This window comes from Carassius auratus, chromosome 30, assembly GCF_003368295.1.
Source record: "Carassius auratus strain Wakin chromosome 30, ASM336829v1, whole genome shotgun sequence".
Taxonomy (NCBI): Eukaryota; Metazoa; Chordata; class Actinopteri; order Cypriniformes; family Cyprinidae; genus Carassius; species Carassius auratus.
Genome location: NC_039272.1, coordinates 16,691,234 through 16,709,399, shown reverse-complemented (window position 1 = coordinate 16,709,399; position 18,166 = coordinate 16,691,234). Strand labels below are relative to the sequence as shown.

Genomic DNA, 18,166 nt, shown 5'->3' with positions numbered 1-18,166 from the left:
AATGCTGCTCATGTGATGCAAATTAAAAAATGTGTTAGTATACAAATCACACGCTATGTTAATAGTTTTGAAAAGGATTGTGCAAAAATAAGTCTTGATAAATCGATAATCTGCCCACATACTAATAATTTGTGTGAAAAGGAAAGGGAAGATGTTGCAGGTTTACAGTAGTTAATTGCAAATGCAATTTTTTGTGTTTTGCAAAAACAGGCAAAGACACACATTTAAAATAAGCTTATGTTGCACTTCTGGAAAGTGATCTCGTTAAGTCACAACCCACTCCATGTAGGCCACTGATATATCTGAAGCACTCACCTCATGTGCATCATTTAACACAATTTGTAAAAACCTTGAACTCAAGTCTCCAGGCTAAATCCGAGTTCTGCCACAGACTCACAATGTCCTCATTTTGCACTCATTTGTTGTAACTGTTTCCTCCATCATCCTGTGTCGTTATGAAGATGTATTCAGTCTGAGCAATGACAGCAAGTTGTGTTGGATCTCCTTCAGGTTTTGGCAGAGTGCAACAGTTATATTTTCTCCAGAGACACATCAAGTCTCACGCAGGGTCATTACCTTTTACATGCTGAGAATACATAATACACAACGTGCCAAAACCAAAGACCTTCAGAAACTATCAAGAAAGTTTTATGGGGAAAGATTCAGGTGGGGGTGTAGACCATGACCTATATATGCCAAAACAACTCACATAAAATGATCAATCAATGATCAGGATAAAAAGACTCACATCTGGGAACCATGTTCGATGTGATAAAAGGAAATCAAGTCACAGCTGGTGACATAATCAGACTTCAGCTTTTCACCTAAAAGAGTTCAATAACTCATAAAGTCAGAATTCTGCTTGTTTGACAGAGCTTTCATAGCATTAGATGTTACAGTTTGAAGTCAGAATCCATCTCTAATCAATTCTCGAGATCAATTTAAGCTGAGAGAGTCTTGATGATAAATTTTAATTCTGATATCAAAATTCTATATTCATATGTTGCCAAGTCTGTGGTTGTTTTTCATGTCCGCGGGTTGAAGCGACCCCAATACAAATAACGTGATATTTAGCCCCTAAAATGCGCATTTTACCAAGGCAACCATGCCATAAAACTGGAAAGCAAAATTTTTATCGGTGAACCTCCTGGAAACGTGATTGGGCTAGTTTTGGACTAGTTTTGAGAAGCAACTGGGCAGGATTTGTTCTGAAAACCTGGCAACCCTGATCTGAACACACGTGCTGGAGATAATACTTCTAATTAAAGGAGCGTTTTACTGATGACATGTGCATGAAAATCGCATTCGATTTTTTGCACAGCCCTAATAAAATAGCTTAGGAACTGAAAAGTTAAAGCATATATTTCTTAATAACTAAATCCCACAGCTTCACTACTAGTAGAGAGACACTGCCAGGTAGAAATAATTCACACACGCAATCGGTCTCACTAACGCATTCACATGAATGTAATCTTTACTGTGCAACTTTATCTGTATCTGATTTAAAACGAGCAGAAATCTGTGAGAAATATAACGACCCAAAGACAAAATAACTGATACAAATGAGCTGTTATAGGAGCAATAGCCATGTGGGCAGCGCTGTGTCATATGTCATAGCTGTGCACAAGATGTTTGAGTCTCAGATCCAGAATTATTTGTTCATTAATGACATCATCAGAAATTCATTCAACCCTTACTTTACATTCACATATAGAAAAACCATTGGTCACAGTGAACGCTCCAGATAAAAAAAGGTTCATACAATTGTTCTGCACATAACAGAAGTTTCGCACTCTGGCACGGTTAGCACTCACACTGCATGAGTACCACGCCCAAACCCAACTGAACGGTGCTCTGGCCCACCTTTTCCAACCGAGCCAGGGATGGCTGAATTAACTGTGTCTGAGTGTAGCAAAGAGCAGTCACACTAGTCAAACGAACTGGGCTTTGGGGGTCAAACGTGTTCGGACACGGTTAAGACTGCCTAGTGTAAGTTCACCTTTATTGTACTGCATCCTGCACCCTGAGCATAACTTGTTTTTCTATAACTATATATATATATATATATATATATATATATATATATATATATATATATATATATATATATATATATATATTTATATATTCTTTCTTTTTTTTTTTTTGCTAATGCTAATGCTTATACAACAATATGAAAGTGATACAGATATGTCACCTACAGTCTTACCTAGACTCTTCTTGATTTATGAGCATGTACATTTCCCAAGAGGTGTCATCAGCAATCGCCCCGTGGGGTACCAGCAAGCTCACTCCTAGAAAACCAACACCATCAACAGTGAGATATTATTTATGTGCACCTACACAATAAGCATTGATTCCTATGCCTCATGAAATAATTAACAATATAAGCATTCATTAAAACAGTAAGGGTTCAAATTAAAATATACCATGCTCTTATATTTACATATTAATTACTCATATATGACTACAATCTTGCGAAAGGTGAATATGTACACAATACCCTCAGCAGCAGATATTTTTAATGTTTAGAAGACAAATTCTTTGTAATCTCCTTCTTCATCTCTACTAATTTATTCAAATCAGTCTAAAGAAAATAACAGTACTCATGAATTTTAATAACAATAGTCATGTTTTATGTAGTCTGCCTTTATTTTCCTCACTTCCTCATGCACACTCAAAAGTAAAAATAACAATAATTGTGTTTTATGTAAACTAATAAAATCCTCTTGTTCTCTGTAGTTTCTCTGAATCTGATATGAAACAAAGTGTTTTTCTTTGGCCCTAAAAACCTTTCAACACAAGGACATCAGAGAGTGGATTCAGTGAACTGTTGACCTTTACAAGCATCAGCTAAAGAGAACATTTGGTTTTAGTGCACTTATTAGATGCAAACAGATGTTTTGATATTTTGCATACTGTTCACAGATACCAAAGCAATTGTTTGAGGGTGTGGAAGGATATGAGGGTGAACGAATGACAGTATTTTCATTTTTATTAATTGTACTCCATCTAATCCAATTGCTAACAGGATACAAATGACTACAGCTGTACTGTACCTTAAGATTAAACCCATTCATGCTCATTGTTGCATAAACATAACTTAATACCAAATACCTAATATCAAATACAAACACATACTTTTGCTCACCTGCATTTGGAATGACTAAACGTCCACCCAGGTGCCCAAACACAGCGCTTGTCTTAAATTGAGTCTTCCTGAGTGTGTGAATGCCATTAGGAGCAATCATAGTGGTCTTCTTTCCTTCCACTGTGCTGTAGTTTGGGTGAAGGTTAGCAGGAAGGGTCTCCGGATGAGATTTCACATGGTACTCGGCCCGGTCTGCCACACCTAGTGAAACCACAAAGGAGCTCTGAACTTTGGCCTTGTCTGGAAGGGGGTCAAAAAGCTCTTTGTCTATGGAGTCCTGAAAGCAGATCGGGCTGCTGAACGTCTGGTTGACAGTTATATCCGGCTGCATGGAGGAATTCAGCAGAAGTGGATTGCCTGGGGAGATGAAAACACAGTTTTTGATATTTTGGGTGTTTTATAGGAGTTTTCAATACAGTTAAAAAGAGAAGAATACAGTTAGATCATGTGGTCTTGACAGGCCAGCTCCAGTGCAGCAGACCATGGGCTGAAAATCAAGGCATGAGAATAGAAAAGGATTAAATATTTAATTTGCTGTTTTGGTTAAAATATTCATTTTAAGAGTGCTGGAAAAGTAAAAAAAAAAAAAAAAAAAAGTCTAATCTTAAAAAATATAACAGTGAAAAGGACTATTTTATGAATGTGAGAAAAGATAGTGCCTTGGCACCTATTAAAACATTTATTTAGGCTTATTTTTACCATTAAATCATTGTTCCTTCAAAGTCTAACTACCTGAAATATGGGTTTGAATAGGTGTTAGATTAGTATAGAGTTCTAATTCCAAAAGTTTCTCTGATATAATAAATTTTAAACTGAAACAAGGTCAGTGAACTGGTTTATTAGCGAACTGCAGAGGGTTCATGAGTTTAAGAAACACTATTAAAATATTAAATATTTTATGGTACAACTGTAATTTGCAATAATACATTCATGTCTCCTTTTTAAAATTAGAGCTAAAACTAATACTAAAAAAGGTCCTATTTGGTTTCAGCAGCAGAAATATGAGACTTTTCTTATAAAAGGTCATTGCTGTTAAAATCACGATGTATGACAAAATAATTGGCCAATATATATATATATATATATATATATATATATATATATATATATATATAATCAAAATAAAACATTCCCTCTAATAAGATTAAATATTTTATTTCTCTACTGTACCTGCATGCCATTTGACCATGCAAATATGTGTCATTGGCATATGTTTTGAATATTATTGAAATATTATTTCAAGGAGTGTGTAGTTTAATGGATTCATATGATGACAAAAAAGTATGCATTGCTAGCTGGCATCTTAGATTTAGGACACAGGCAGCAAATTTACTTGTTTTTATAAATGTTTATCAAGGATACACTGCAGACACTTGACAGCATTCAGCTTAGTTGCTACCATGTTACTGTTTTTTTTTTTTTTTTTTTCAGCAGATTGTTTGTGGAATGAGTTGCTTTTATGCACTGACTCATTCTGATGGGCACATCCTTAAATTGCTCATCATTACCAATAAAGCACAGTTAGCATTAGTTCTCCAGTGACATCATGAGAGATTTGAGTGCTTTGAGTTCATGAGTGTTTTTCTGTAAAATGAATTAATTTAGCTACTCAGGAGGACATACATTTATGAACTAAATGACCTTTTTGTTTTTCAAGTTTTTAAATATGTCACCTCCCAGCTTGAAGTCAGAACAGCTCTTGGAAGGGGGTCTTCATCCCTTGCTGTTGCTCTCTCACCTTTTCCTGTCCAAAGCAGGCACACACCGTCACCGAGCCCCCACGAATCATCCCGGTGCCAAAGTAGCTCGAACACTCAAGTCACTTAGTCCTTGCTGGCCAGCTGCTGCACAGTGAGCGGTGGGAGGCAGGAGGCTAATGGGTCTTTATTTTTAGGAAAATCGTTAATTACCCCAGCCTGGGTTGATCGGTGTCAGGCGTTTGGGATATTTCTAGTCGCCATGTTTGGGCAGGTCAAGGTTTCGCAATAGGGTGATGACAGGTGTGCCTTTTGAATTTGAATGGTCCCATAAAGTTCAAAGGTGTCGGAATGGAACTGGAATTATTCTGGTGGAAAAATGCTGATGCATATGCATATTTGGAATTATCAACTTAACCATTATCCTTTTAAGATATATTCAAAGTTAAAGTTTTGTCATTGTTTACTTAATTTATTATTATGCAGAACATTTTAGATATTGTGAAGAACATTCCAACTGTTTTTGTCCATAAACAAAGGAAGTCAATGGGGACCAAAGCTATTTTTACATACACTGAATGGACAAAAAATAAATAGTATGAGACATTTCTCAAAATGTATTATTCTGTGTTCTACAGAAGAAACTACAGTACAGACCAAAAGTTTGAAAACACCTTCTCATTCAGAGAGTTTTCTTTATTTTCATGACTATGAAAATTGTAGAGTCACACTGAAGGCATCGAGGGCTATTTGACCAAGAAGGAGAGTGATGGGGGGCTGCGCCAGATGACCTGGCCTCCACAGTCACAGGACCTGAACCCAATCGTGATGGTTTAGGGGTGAGCTGGACCACAGACAGAAGGCAAAGGGCCAACAAGTGCTAAGCATCTCTCGGGGAACTCCTTCAAGACTGTTGGAAGACCATTTCAGGTGACTACATCTTGAAGCTCATCAAGAGAATGCCAAGAGTGTGCAAAGCAGTAATCAAAGCAAAAGGTGGCTACTTTGAAGAACCTACAATGATATATTTTCAGTTGTTTCACACTTTTTTGTTATGTATATAATTCCATATATAATTCCACGTGTTAATTCATAGTTTTGATGCCTTCAGTGTGAATCTACAATTTTCATATTCATGAAAATAAAGAAAACTCTTTGAATGAGAAGGTGTGTCCAAACTTTTGGTCTGTACTGTAACTGAATTAACCACTAGCAGGGGTAGGTAACATCAGTTCTGGAGTGCCGATGTCCTGCAGAGTTTAGCTCCAACTCTGAAAAAAACCCTCACTTGTCTGTAACCTTAGTAATCCTGAAGACCTTGATTAGCTTGTTCAGGTGTGTTTGATTAGGGTTAGAGCTAAACTCTGCAGGACAGCGGCACTCCAGGACTGACGTTGCCTATCCCTGACCTATGGCATAGAATTGAACCTGATTTAGTTTCACAAACATATAAAGAAATTAAAGCACATTAAATGGTTCGACTTCTTAAATTCTCATCCACAACAAAGTGGTTTTCCCCTCTTCAGAAGCAGGATAGGATCACTGTGGGACAGAAAATCTAAAGAAAAAAAATCACATAAAATTGAAAGGAAGAGGCAGCAGGATGATAGAAGTTAATGAAACAGTCATGTAGTGGGCACCTTGCGGGGAAAGATCTGGAATTAAAGTTGTGATTAAAATGACTCAGTGGCTCAGATTTCAAGAGCAGACAGGCGGGCAAAGGTCTGGAGTGTCATGCTGTCACCTGTGATTTAGAGAGTCAGCTGGAATACTTCAGAAACTTTAACATAATTACATACTGAGAAAAAATGCAATAGATATAATGCAGATTGAGTTGAAAAGAAAAGTGAGAGAAAATATAATGAATAACTCAAAACCTACCTTAATAAAAAGAAAAGCAATCAAAATGACATCAAATGCATTTGGAACTTCTGAACTTCTGAACTTTTAAAATGAAAAACTGTTTAGAGAAGCTTCTATTGTCTCATTCTACATCCTTGAATGAATGAACATCCAACATGTTCTCATTTCCATTCCATGGGGTTTGGTCTTGCCTATGAGCTCTGATGGGAACCGGATTGGCTGTTGGAATAAGGCGCAGTGGGAGCCTGGAAGAAAGTTGGCCTTTTTAAATAGGATTGATGACCTGACAGACGCGGCTCAGCTGAGCCTTGATCCCCTCTTTCCTGTTGTATGCAAGTGTCGGAGGGGAGGGGGGTTTCACCATCCCAAGCCTTGAGCACAGTAAACACAAGCTGCTAGTCGCAGCCTTTCACTGTGCTGTCACAAGCAGGCAGGATTGATTACCCTGCGAGGCGATGGCTATCACTTTCTCTGACCCAGAAGTGTCAGCGATGGTAATATGGACGCATGTAGTGGAACCAAATGTGGGTCATGTGACTATAGTAGTGGTCTTATCAACAAAAGTTATCGGCACAGCTGACAAAAAGAGAGAATTGAAATCAATGTAGCATGCCTTCCACATCTACTCTTCAAAGGGTTTTGAGTTTTTTGTGTGTGAATGTGTGTTTGCTCAGGGGAGGCTATTTGTGTAAGTGAAATTTTTTAGTATCTTACTGTGGAATACATTACTCTTATAGCATGTTTGTCTGTATGCTTTTACAAGCAATTAATTTATTTGGAATTGTCTGAATATTCATTATGGCCTGGCCTGTTATTGTGACAAGCGGCACATCAATTTTAGTAACAATAAATCAATTAATCCAACCGAACTGCTTCATCTACAGTGAACTCTTACCCTGTCTGGTGGTTTTGAAGTTGAAGGACTGGAAGCCCCCAGCAAGAGCAGATGAGTCAATGACGTCCACTCCATACTCACTTTGACTCTTCCTGTAGAGGGTGATGGCCACTATAAGGACGACCACAGCGATCACCCCCGCAGCCAGACCAGAGTACAGCGCAACATCAATAGAGTTCTCCATGCCTGGGAAACAGCCATAAACACACACACACACACACACACACACACACACACACACACTTAGGCTTCATCATTTATTGCGAAAACATTTAAGAAAAATATGCCAAATAGCACATACATACATGTGTGTATATATATATATACCTTTGCTATCTTTGATCAAATAAAATACCATTTTAATAATAATAATTAGTAGTAGTATTAGTGTTTTAAAATATAAAATATAACTTTAAAGATATCTAATAAAGTGAGTGAAAAGTGAAGTGACTTACTAATCTTTTACACTGTAATAACACTAATATTATTACTACTATTATATTGTGTATGCATTTATTGTTATAAGTATTATAAGAAGGTGTGATGCGATAATATAAAGAATTACTCTGTAGCATAATGAAAGCACTGTTTTATTTATTATTTATTATTATTATTGTTATTATTATTATTATTGCTGTTGTTGTTGCGCTATGAAATAGTAAAAACAAGATATGTTTCTTGTAATAGTTTTGTAGATTTGTGCAACTGTAATGTTTTCACAGTGCCAGATAATAAAATATATATTAATATAATAAGAAGAAGAATTGTATAGTCGTAAATCAAATATATAATATAATATATGAAAATATAACATTGTTAAGAAATAGTAGTGTTGAGAAATCATTAAAAACACTAATTATTACTATAAAACTAATAATTAAAAGACTAATATTATTACTGTCATTAGTTTTATTATTATTTTATGAAATACTATTAAATAAGTACTTTTTAATAATATGTTATTATTCATAATAATAATTTTATCATCATCATCTTCATCACTACTGTTATTACTATTATAACCATTATTATTGTTGCTATTACAGTTAAGAAATACACCAAAAAAAAGACAGTAAAATAGGATAATCAAGATAATAAGATAAAGTTCAGTTTTGTAGCTGCGTGCAAGTTAAATGTTTTCACAGTGCCAGAAAAAGAAAAAGAAAAAAAAAAATTTTGGTGACAAGGGAAACATTTAAAGCCATAATGCCTGCATGCCTGGTCACTGCGGTTAGACTTGCAAATCTTTTAGACACCTGTGTAAATGGAACAGGTGCAATATGCACATGTTTAGCAGTGTATAAAGATATGCTTGGCACGTGAGGGCAGTTTGGGAGGTGTGAATTCCAGGGCTCTTACTACTTTAATAACTGGCATGGTGGTGTGCCAACACCCCACGCATTGATACATCTGTTCAGCTGGCATCTACAGCACTGGCCCAAGTGACCTCTGCAGCAGGAGGGTTGAGCGGACAGAACTCGCCAGATCACAAAGGACACAGAGGACATTAATCATGCCGTGAGAGGAAGAATATGCTTATAAAACTACAGCACTGCATTTCAAATATCCTGACGCACTACAGAAAGTTGAACAGGGTTACATGCTGCAAGCTGGAAACAAGATTCTGTCCAAGGGTAAAGGTGAATTAATTGCATGTCCATCATGGAACAGATTTAATAGATTAAATTAGAAGCATTATAACCCAGCTCACACATCAATGCACACGGAGGAGTCTCAGAGTCACATCACTGTAACAATGCAGAAGCACCTGGTACTAATACATATTTAAAATCATGTTTTGCAAAGTGCCTCAATATGGTTAAAATAATACATGAGGAGAAATTAAGACATAATATGCTTGACGAGGTGAGTTAATATTCAATGATTACACCTCATTGCTTCCTCTAAATATAGCACATGTTCAAATGCCACATCCAATCACTCACTCTCTATAATCTAAAAAGGACACAATACATTGACTAGCACTTTGTAATTCTTTGTAAAATCTTGATAAGGACACCCGCAGAATATTTAGGACCTTACTGAAAATCATCACATTCTTAATCAGCATCTTTGTCTTTTCTGATAAACTTAGTTAAGAAGAAAAAATGGCCACAAGGCAATAAGACTTGTTTTTAAAAATACTTTGAATAAAAGAAAATACTTTGGTACTTTCCACTGGCAGAGAAAAAAAATAATCAAATTATTTTTTTTGTTTCAATGGCAATGAAAATTTGGAAAAATATTATTTTTCTCTAATTATTTTATGTTTTATGGGCTACTTTAAATGTATAATATAAATGTATTATTTAATTTCATATTTTCAAATAACTATTTTTGCATAGTGTAGTTTACATGCTGTGGAGGCTTCCGATGGCTTGCAATTTCCATACTAAAATTCTAATTGAGACAGATTGGACACTTGCTAATTAATCTTCTGCATCTTTTTTTCACTTTGTTGAGAATGACACCTGCTGTCAGCATAATGATACAGGTAACCAAGCGTAGAAGTGAAGACATATGTGGGGTTTGAGCTTATCTTAATCAAGGAGGAAGAGAAAAAAATAGCTATCACGCAAATTCTAAAAAAAAAGCATATTTAAATATTTAAATGGATAAAATAACTCAAACAGACGCTCTCTCGACAGTAGCAATAGCTTATTTTGTTGTTTTTTTTTCTCTCATCTGTATGGCAATTATGAATTCACATGGAGGAGGAACTCACTCTGAGGCTTAACATCATGCATCAGCTTCCCGTCTGCAGGGAAAAAGAAAAAGAACAAGAGAGAGAGGGGAAAAGAAAGGGAGAGAGAATTACAGTCCATCCCTGTAATACTTATTACAAATCTGCTCTCTGATTCACATCACGGGTAGATGTCCAACTGCAGGCTATGCCAACATCAGCTGTGGATACTGTTGTACGGCATTGTTGCCATGAGAAGCTACGGGCAGATGGTTTTGGATCACTTAGGCTGCAGGATGTTTCCATCCTTCATTAAGGAGAAGAAAACAGAGAGGGTTCTCATCATAACAGCTACGAGGGAGATATTGAGAGGCACGCGGGGGCATGATGTCCTCTCTTTCATCCACTTTTAGCAGACAGTTATAACAGTTCCCAAACCAGTGAGCAACATCATTACCAACATGTGATGATGACAATGCTGTTGTCATCGATGATATGACTGTGTTTATGATGCATCATGGCATTATACACTACTCACTTTGCGTACACAGTCCTCCTGTGCAGTTCTCCGTGCTTTGACCTTCTCCCTCACACACCTTGCCTCTGTGACGGGGCGGTGGGGCATTGCACTCCCTCCATCGCTGTCTCTCACACTGTGCACTACACATCGTCCACTCGCTCCACTCCTCCCAGACTCCATCCACTGCAGAGCACACCACGGGGTTGCCGTTTAAAGAAGGTGAACAGCTGCTCTGTGCATTAACTGCACTCAGCAATGGACATACGAGAGTCCTAGAGACTTCATAAACTTAATTAAAAGTGTTGTAATGGTCTAACTCCTGACCACATTGGCGGGGTTGCATGTATTACATCAGCATACTTTTAGCCAGTTGATCAAATTCTCAATATTATCTATAGCTCGCTCAGTTTCAGTCTATTCTACATCTTATTTTTAAGCCAGAATTTTTTTCTGTTTAAATTATTGTTGTTCAAACATTTGTTTTTGTTTTTCTTTTAAGAAATAATACATTTATTTAGTAAAGACGCATCAAAGCAGCATTTTATAATGATTTCTGATGCCAGGTTCACACATACTCTGTTTGCCGTGTGTATGCAGTCCACGTGTGGTTTGTAAGTGGTGAAGACGTTTCACGGACTCGTTGTACTTTCACACAGGATGCGTTTTCATTCCACTCCTGATCCATGGATGTTTACCACAACCAAAACATTTACCCATTATTTTGGTTTCAAATCTTATTATTGTAAATGCTTTTTCAGCATTGTGATTTTTTTTTACACAGTACAGTAATACAATCATTCATTTACATATTCACGTTTAAATGCAATAATTATAAGCTACGTATTATTCATTGCGTTCTACTTCTAGATTTATATATTATGTTGCTCAAGTGAGTGGCAAAATGTTTAAACAGCCTATAGTCTACTTTTCTTATGCTACCACAAACATTTCAAATGAAACAGTCAGCTCTCCTGCCTCTTTTTTGCATTTAAAACCAGCAATCCTGTGGTTCATGAAGAACTTTGTTTTCTACCTATTTAATCTATTATTGACATTTTTTTTAATCTAAAAGTGTCCTTGTCCTCGATTTAAACCTAGCCAAAAAGCCATACATGTTTTTTACATGACTAATTATGAGGTAAAGGTGTAAATAGTCAATTTTCGTGTCAATCCATGTTTATTTTTTACCACTGTCACTTTAATTCGCCATGTGTAGCACAGCAAAAATACACTTTGTGCAGAAACAATCGCTGCACTGCTGGAGACCCACCACTCTTGGAAAGCACTGCCGGATCGCAACCTTTTTCAGTGTAAATTATCCAATCCATTAACATGCATACAAAAAAAAAAATGCACCACATACGCACTGCAACAGAGTATGTGTGAACCTGGTGTGAATGATCATGTGGCACTGTGTAAATTCTACTGAAAATTTAGGTTTGGCAGCAAAGGAATTAATTAAATAAAAATAAAAAAACATTTATTTCAAACTGCAACAATGTTTCACAATGTTACTATTTTTACAGTATTTGTGATCAAGGATTTGTGAGTGCAAAAGACTTTAAATAACCATTCAAAAATCTTATGAAACTTCAAACTTTTGTATGGTAGCATAATACTGTCAAGCTGAATATGCAAAGGCACTTCTGTTGTTGATATTGTTTTGCTGCTTAAATAGATGCATTTCCACAATATGTGAAGAAAATACATACTGTGAGATTTAACTCTAATTGGACAGATGCTTAAGAGGTTTTTAGAAATTAAGAATTTTATTATAAACAATTAATCAACATGGTATATTGTGTCATTTAATTAACATTTGATAAATAAATTACCTATATTAGTGACAACAAATTTCATACATTCTCTACTAATGATTGACATGATTTTTAATCAAAAGAATGGATTTTTGCACCACGACCTAAATGGTTCAAATACTATGAACATGTTCTCCTATTTAATTTAATTTCAACAAATAATTACTTGATTGTAATCACATACCATATATCAACTCAATGCATGATTAATTAAGAATTAAGCAAATTAAATGTGTTTCACTCATTTGAAGCTTAAATGTGAACAAATTGTTCAAAAATGAAACCAACAGTAACCATGTGTGGTCAAAAAAAAAACAAAAAAACAACGGTTAGCAAATTGATTTAAATATCATGAAGACAAGAAAACAACCGAGTATAACACGAATAACTAATCTAATAAAATGACACTAGCTAGAGATTATTTCTTCATTCTCATAAGAGAACAAAAGGTCTCATTTACATACATGAATTAAAGCCTCAGTAATACCCATAATGATACCCTTACATTGAATTATTACAGAATGGAAAATGTGCTACGAAGTCTGATGTGTTCTGAATGTAAAACATGGCTGTTACTTGCTACAATGACACTAAAAACTGTGGTGAGTTTGGATGCAGGAGGACAACTGAACCTCAGGGGTGTGCTGCGGTTGATGAGGCTCTGACCTGGGCAGAGTGCACTGCAGGTGATCTTCTGCACAGACATGCCCTCACAGAACGCTCCCCCGTTCAAAGGAGCCGGGTTAGTGCAGGTCCGAGATCGCTTCTGAATTCCTCTCCCACAGTTCACGCTGCAAGGAGACCACTCTGTCCACAGAGACCATCCACCGTTCACTGCAGAGACAAAGAGATCTTCCGCTGAATAAGACAACAACTGACCTTGAGAGACAACCTTTCCCTCACCCTGCCAGAAAAAAAAAAAAAAAAAAAAAAACACCAGGATGACTAACAGGCTAGAGGAAAATTTTCTCTTCATCTTTGGTTTGACTTTTTGTAGTCTAGCTTTCTAGGTTTTTTTTTTAATGCTCACCAAAGCTGTATTGACACGGTGAATGCAATACAACAAAATACAATAATTTGTAAAATATTATAGGAAATTAAAATAAATGTTTTCTATTTTATTCCTGTGAAGGCACAGTTGAATTTATAGCATAAAATACCATTAAAAAAGATTTTTCAAAGAGATTTTTTTATTTTATTTTAGAATTTGAACTTTTGACCAGATGTTTAATAATGCATAGTTATAAAAGCAAAATTGACAGGCTAATCAACTTTTTGTTAAAGTGTCAAAAATCAAAATCAACTCACTCTGGCATCAAAATCAACTGCACTGGCAAAAATAACGTGCCACTTTCGTACAAGCTAGCCAAGGACCGTTTGAGTGGCACACACTCATGCTCAGAAATCATAACACCCTGCCAGAAAAAAAAAAAAAAAAAAAAAAAAAAACACCAGGATGACTAACAGGCTAGAGGAAAATTTTCTCTTCATCTTTGGTTGACTTTTTGTAGTCTAGCTTTCTAGGGTTTTTTTTTAATGCTCACCAAAGCTGTATTGACAAGGTGAATGCAATACAACAAAATACAATAATTTGTAAAATATTATAGGAAATTAAAATAAATGTTTTCTATTTTATTCCTGTGAAGGCACAGTTGAATTTATAGCATAAAGTACCATTAAAAAAGATTTTTCAAAGAGATTTTTTTATTTTATTTTAGAATTTGAACTTTTGACCAGATGTTTAATAATGCATAGTTATAAAAGCAAAATTGACAGGCTAATCAACTTTTTGTTAAAGTGTCAAAAATCTCTCATTTTAATCAAAATCAACTGCACTCTGGCAAAAATAACGTGCCACTTTCGTACAAGCTAGCCAAGGACCGTTTGAGTGGCACACACTCATGCTCAGAAATCATAACAAAACTACAAAAGATAAAAGAAAATAAAACCGGCTTCAAAGACTACATACTTCTTACTTTCAGATTGATGTTTCCAACCTTGTCCTCACTGACTGTCTACCTCAAAAACCAACACTGGAGTTGTAGATAATTACATATCTGTCTCACTGCGTCCTATCCTCTTCTAAACTCTTGAAAGATCTAACTTCAATCATCTTTTCTGTGTTCCTTTCACAGAACATCCTAATGGATACTGGGCTTCAAGAGTGGACATTTCCCTAAGGCTGCTTCAAAGGTGAGAACTTTCTCAAGATTGTCCATCTATATTTTTTGCTGGCTTCGACCAGGTGAATCATCTGATCCTCCTATCAGCACTTTCAGAACAGTTATTGGTATAAATGTTTTTTACTAGTTAATTTTGTGGTATGTATGAATCTCAGCAAACCTCTTAAAGTGAGCTAAAGCTTGTTTAGGTAAAAATGTTTTAGCTTGTATCTTTAATTTTTTTTTTTTTTCTGAAACATTGTTTGAACTGTTTTTGTCCATAAAATTAAAGTTTGATGAGATCCATAAAAACCAATTGAACCCCAATGACTTGTATTGCACTGTGATAATTTTATTGACAAAAACTAAATTTTATTAAAGTCATGAGAGTAAGTACATAGTTCACCCAAAAGTGAAAATGATCATAAAGGTATATAACCTAATGAGTTAACAGGTAAAATGTGATAATGACTTCACAAGCAGAGAGCTGTTCAGCTGTATTTTTAGCAAAGATGAGGAGACACCACAACAAGTCAACGAAGCATATCAGTGTTATCTTACCAAACACAACTACAGTAGCTGTAGCACTGCGTCTTTTTGCGACTACGTTAGTGGCGAGGCAGGTGTAGTTGCCGGAGTCAGAGAGTCTGGCTTCATTGATGATCAGATTGTGGTCAGCACGAGTGTCAATGTTATCGTCTTCAAAGGAGCTAACCAATTCTTCATTTTTCAACCATTCCACCTGACAAAAATAGAAACATTTATTAACCAATGCTGAAATTAGATCAGTTTCTACACTCAGCAGTATAAACTGTAATTGAAAGCACAGCAACCATTCATCTTTGACACTGCACTGCACACTTGTTGTGCTTATTCAAAGAAGAAACTGTTGTTATCGCACATAAATAATGAAAACAGCTGTTAATTTAATTTTTGGTCTGTTTGTAATTCATTACTTCATAACCTTGGAAGGAACACAAAGCTCTTTGGGTAAATTTCCATCTTAAATCCATCTGATTTGGTTATTGCTTTCAACAGAAGATGGTTACTAAAATATAAAATAACATTTGCATTTATGCTGAGCAGTAGCTGCAGTGATGCCCTCTTCACCCTCTCTTCCTCTGCATTCATCACAGCACTTTAAACTTTGCTCTTTTCACAGATTATTTCTCAGAATCACATTAGCTCTCATGTTCATAGATCATAACATGCTTTAATTATTTTGTGAGCCATATGACTAACCCAGATGCATAATTAGAGTGATTGAGTTTGTGATGCTGCACTATAAAGCTGTAGAAATACAGTCTGTGAAGTCTAAAGTCAAATTGGTACAGTGTAAAAAAAAATATTTCAGTTTGAATTCCCTTACTTTTCTAATTCCCTTACTTTTTTTTTAGTTTTCCTTACTTTACATGCGGAAAAAATGTAATAGATCTAATGGGATAATTCGTGTAAATTTTCTGTAAAATACTGCTATATATTTTTGGAAGAGGAAAAGAACAAAGTATTCTTATGATTTACAGTGTAAAACATTCACATTTAATGTTTTTTTTTTTCACAGAAATTGTTTTCTCTCTCTCTCTCTCTCTCTCTGTGTGCGTGTGTGTGTGTTCAATCAGATTTTATGTTACATCTTATTTTGTTAAATTAATGTTAATTGCATTATGTGTCTATGACAACATACAGCTTCTATACTTTAGTATTTAACTGGGTTTGTGAAAATGCTATTGTTAATAAGCTTTTATTTACAACATGACCGTTTGATTATTGCATTTGTTTCTCAGGCATTTGTCAGCCTAAGGGGAAAAATGTATACTAGTAATTTGATATATTATCATCTTAGTGAAATATATGTTTGTTTGTTTTTTAACTGTAAATGTTTAATCTGTAAAACCTAAAAATGTGGCTACAGTATTTTTCGGCTAAGTTTTGGCAACAACAGCTGCCTTTTTTACTGCCGCAAATGCCAGATTCTTTTTTTTTTTCAAGCACTGTATTACTTAGAATTGGGACGCTTTACAGTTAAAAGACTGCAAAGACATCTGGCAAACCAGTTTAACCCAGCTAAGACCAACAAATCAAGCAGTTTAAGCTGTTGCTTTTTCAGCAGGGAATGATACTACTTGTGCATGGAAGTGAAGAATACACTTCTCCTCTAATGTATTTACTCAAGTTTTCAGGGAAACTTGAGAGTTGAAATAGGCAATTAGCACACAGTGCAAGCAGACCTCTCTGTTGAGACATTTGCCATGCTCTGCATTCTTGAGCACCACTTCCCCTCAGCCTTTGAAAAGGTGTAGAGCACAGACATGAAGAGGAGAGGGAGAAAGAGAGAAAGGGGGAAAACAGGATAGAAGTAGAGAGAGAGTGAGAGGAGGAAAGGTAGGGGACAAATACAAATTAGCTGTGTAAATGTGTGGCAGACAATGTGAGAAATGAATGGCCTAATTGGCACATTTGTTTCAATTACAGCATGGCTAACGGTGGCAGGGCTGACGGAGGAGGTTCCACAGTCTCAAGAGGATCCCATGATTTCATTAGTGCCTCCATCCTGCCTAATAAGGTCCTTTTGACAGGAAGAGATCAGTCGAAGTGAAGACCTCGTTGTTATCGTGAACAAAAGGGCTATTTGGCTGTCTGGACAGGAGGTCAGAGCCACTTAAAAATTCAGTACACTTTTGAACTCAGTAAAACAAGGTATCAGAAAATGTTTGGATCAGTTTTGCAGGTGGTGTTAGAGGAGGTTTTTACCTGTGAAGTGTGTGTATGGTGGAGAAGAGGCTGTTGAAACTGCTTCATATTTCAGCAGGGTAATTACTAAGATTAAACAGCTCTGATAGACGGCCCTCAGGGAGCAGAAATATAATGCCGCCTCACTGACTGTGAATTCAATCAAACCCACATGCACACAACACACCGACAAGACCGGCACCAGCAGACACATCTACAATCGCTTTGAAATTGCTTTTGACACCAACCTCTGATAGACTGGTAAATCAAAATTTATGCAACTACTTTAGTTTTGATCTTTGCTAAATAATGAGCATAAAACTTTCAAATGGTACTCAGTTTAAACAAAACACTGCAGTTTCATCTCTAGAATATATTTGTGCAAAATAATTCACATAAATAAAATGAATGAGTTAATGAATATTCTTGATTGTTCTTGATAGCTGCCCAAATAAACAACAAATTTACTAAAAACAAGGTTTCTTACAACATAGGGAGTGATTTACACACTGTTTTTGATACTGTACCTTTAAGACTTCCATGTGTAAAAGACGTCTGATTGGATCACCTCTTCACATGAAAAATAAGATCTTTATTAGATGAAAATGAACCTGCATACTGTGGTTTATTTGTGGCAACAGAATCTTG

General features: G+C 35.8%; 1 protein-coding gene across 3 annotated transcripts in view; it reads right to left on the bottom strand.

Moving 5' to 3' along the window:
• Positions 1-18,166, bottom strand: part of unc5db (unc-5 netrin receptor Db) — a 114,409-nt gene that overhangs the window by 15,442 nt on the left and 80,801 nt on the right. Inside the window, exons 5-11 of one of the 3 annotated variants that reach the window (XM_026211770.1) lie at positions 15,350-15,530; positions 13,293-13,460; positions 10,828-10,992; positions 10,332-10,364; positions 7,607-7,792; positions 3,152-3,508; positions 2,210-2,294 (exon numbers count right to left, since the gene is read on the bottom strand). In XM_026211770.1, coding sequence (XP_026067555.1) covers positions 2,210-2,294; positions 3,152-3,508; positions 7,607-7,792; positions 10,332-10,364; positions 10,828-10,992; positions 13,293-13,460; positions 15,350-15,530 — 1,175 coding nt within the window. The remainder of the gene's footprint in view (positions 1-2,209; positions 2,295-3,151; positions 3,509-7,606; positions 7,793-10,331; positions 10,365-10,827; positions 10,993-13,292; positions 13,461-15,349; positions 15,531-18,166) is intronic. The other 2 variants (XM_026211772.1, XM_026211771.1) reach the window with 2 other exon arrangements.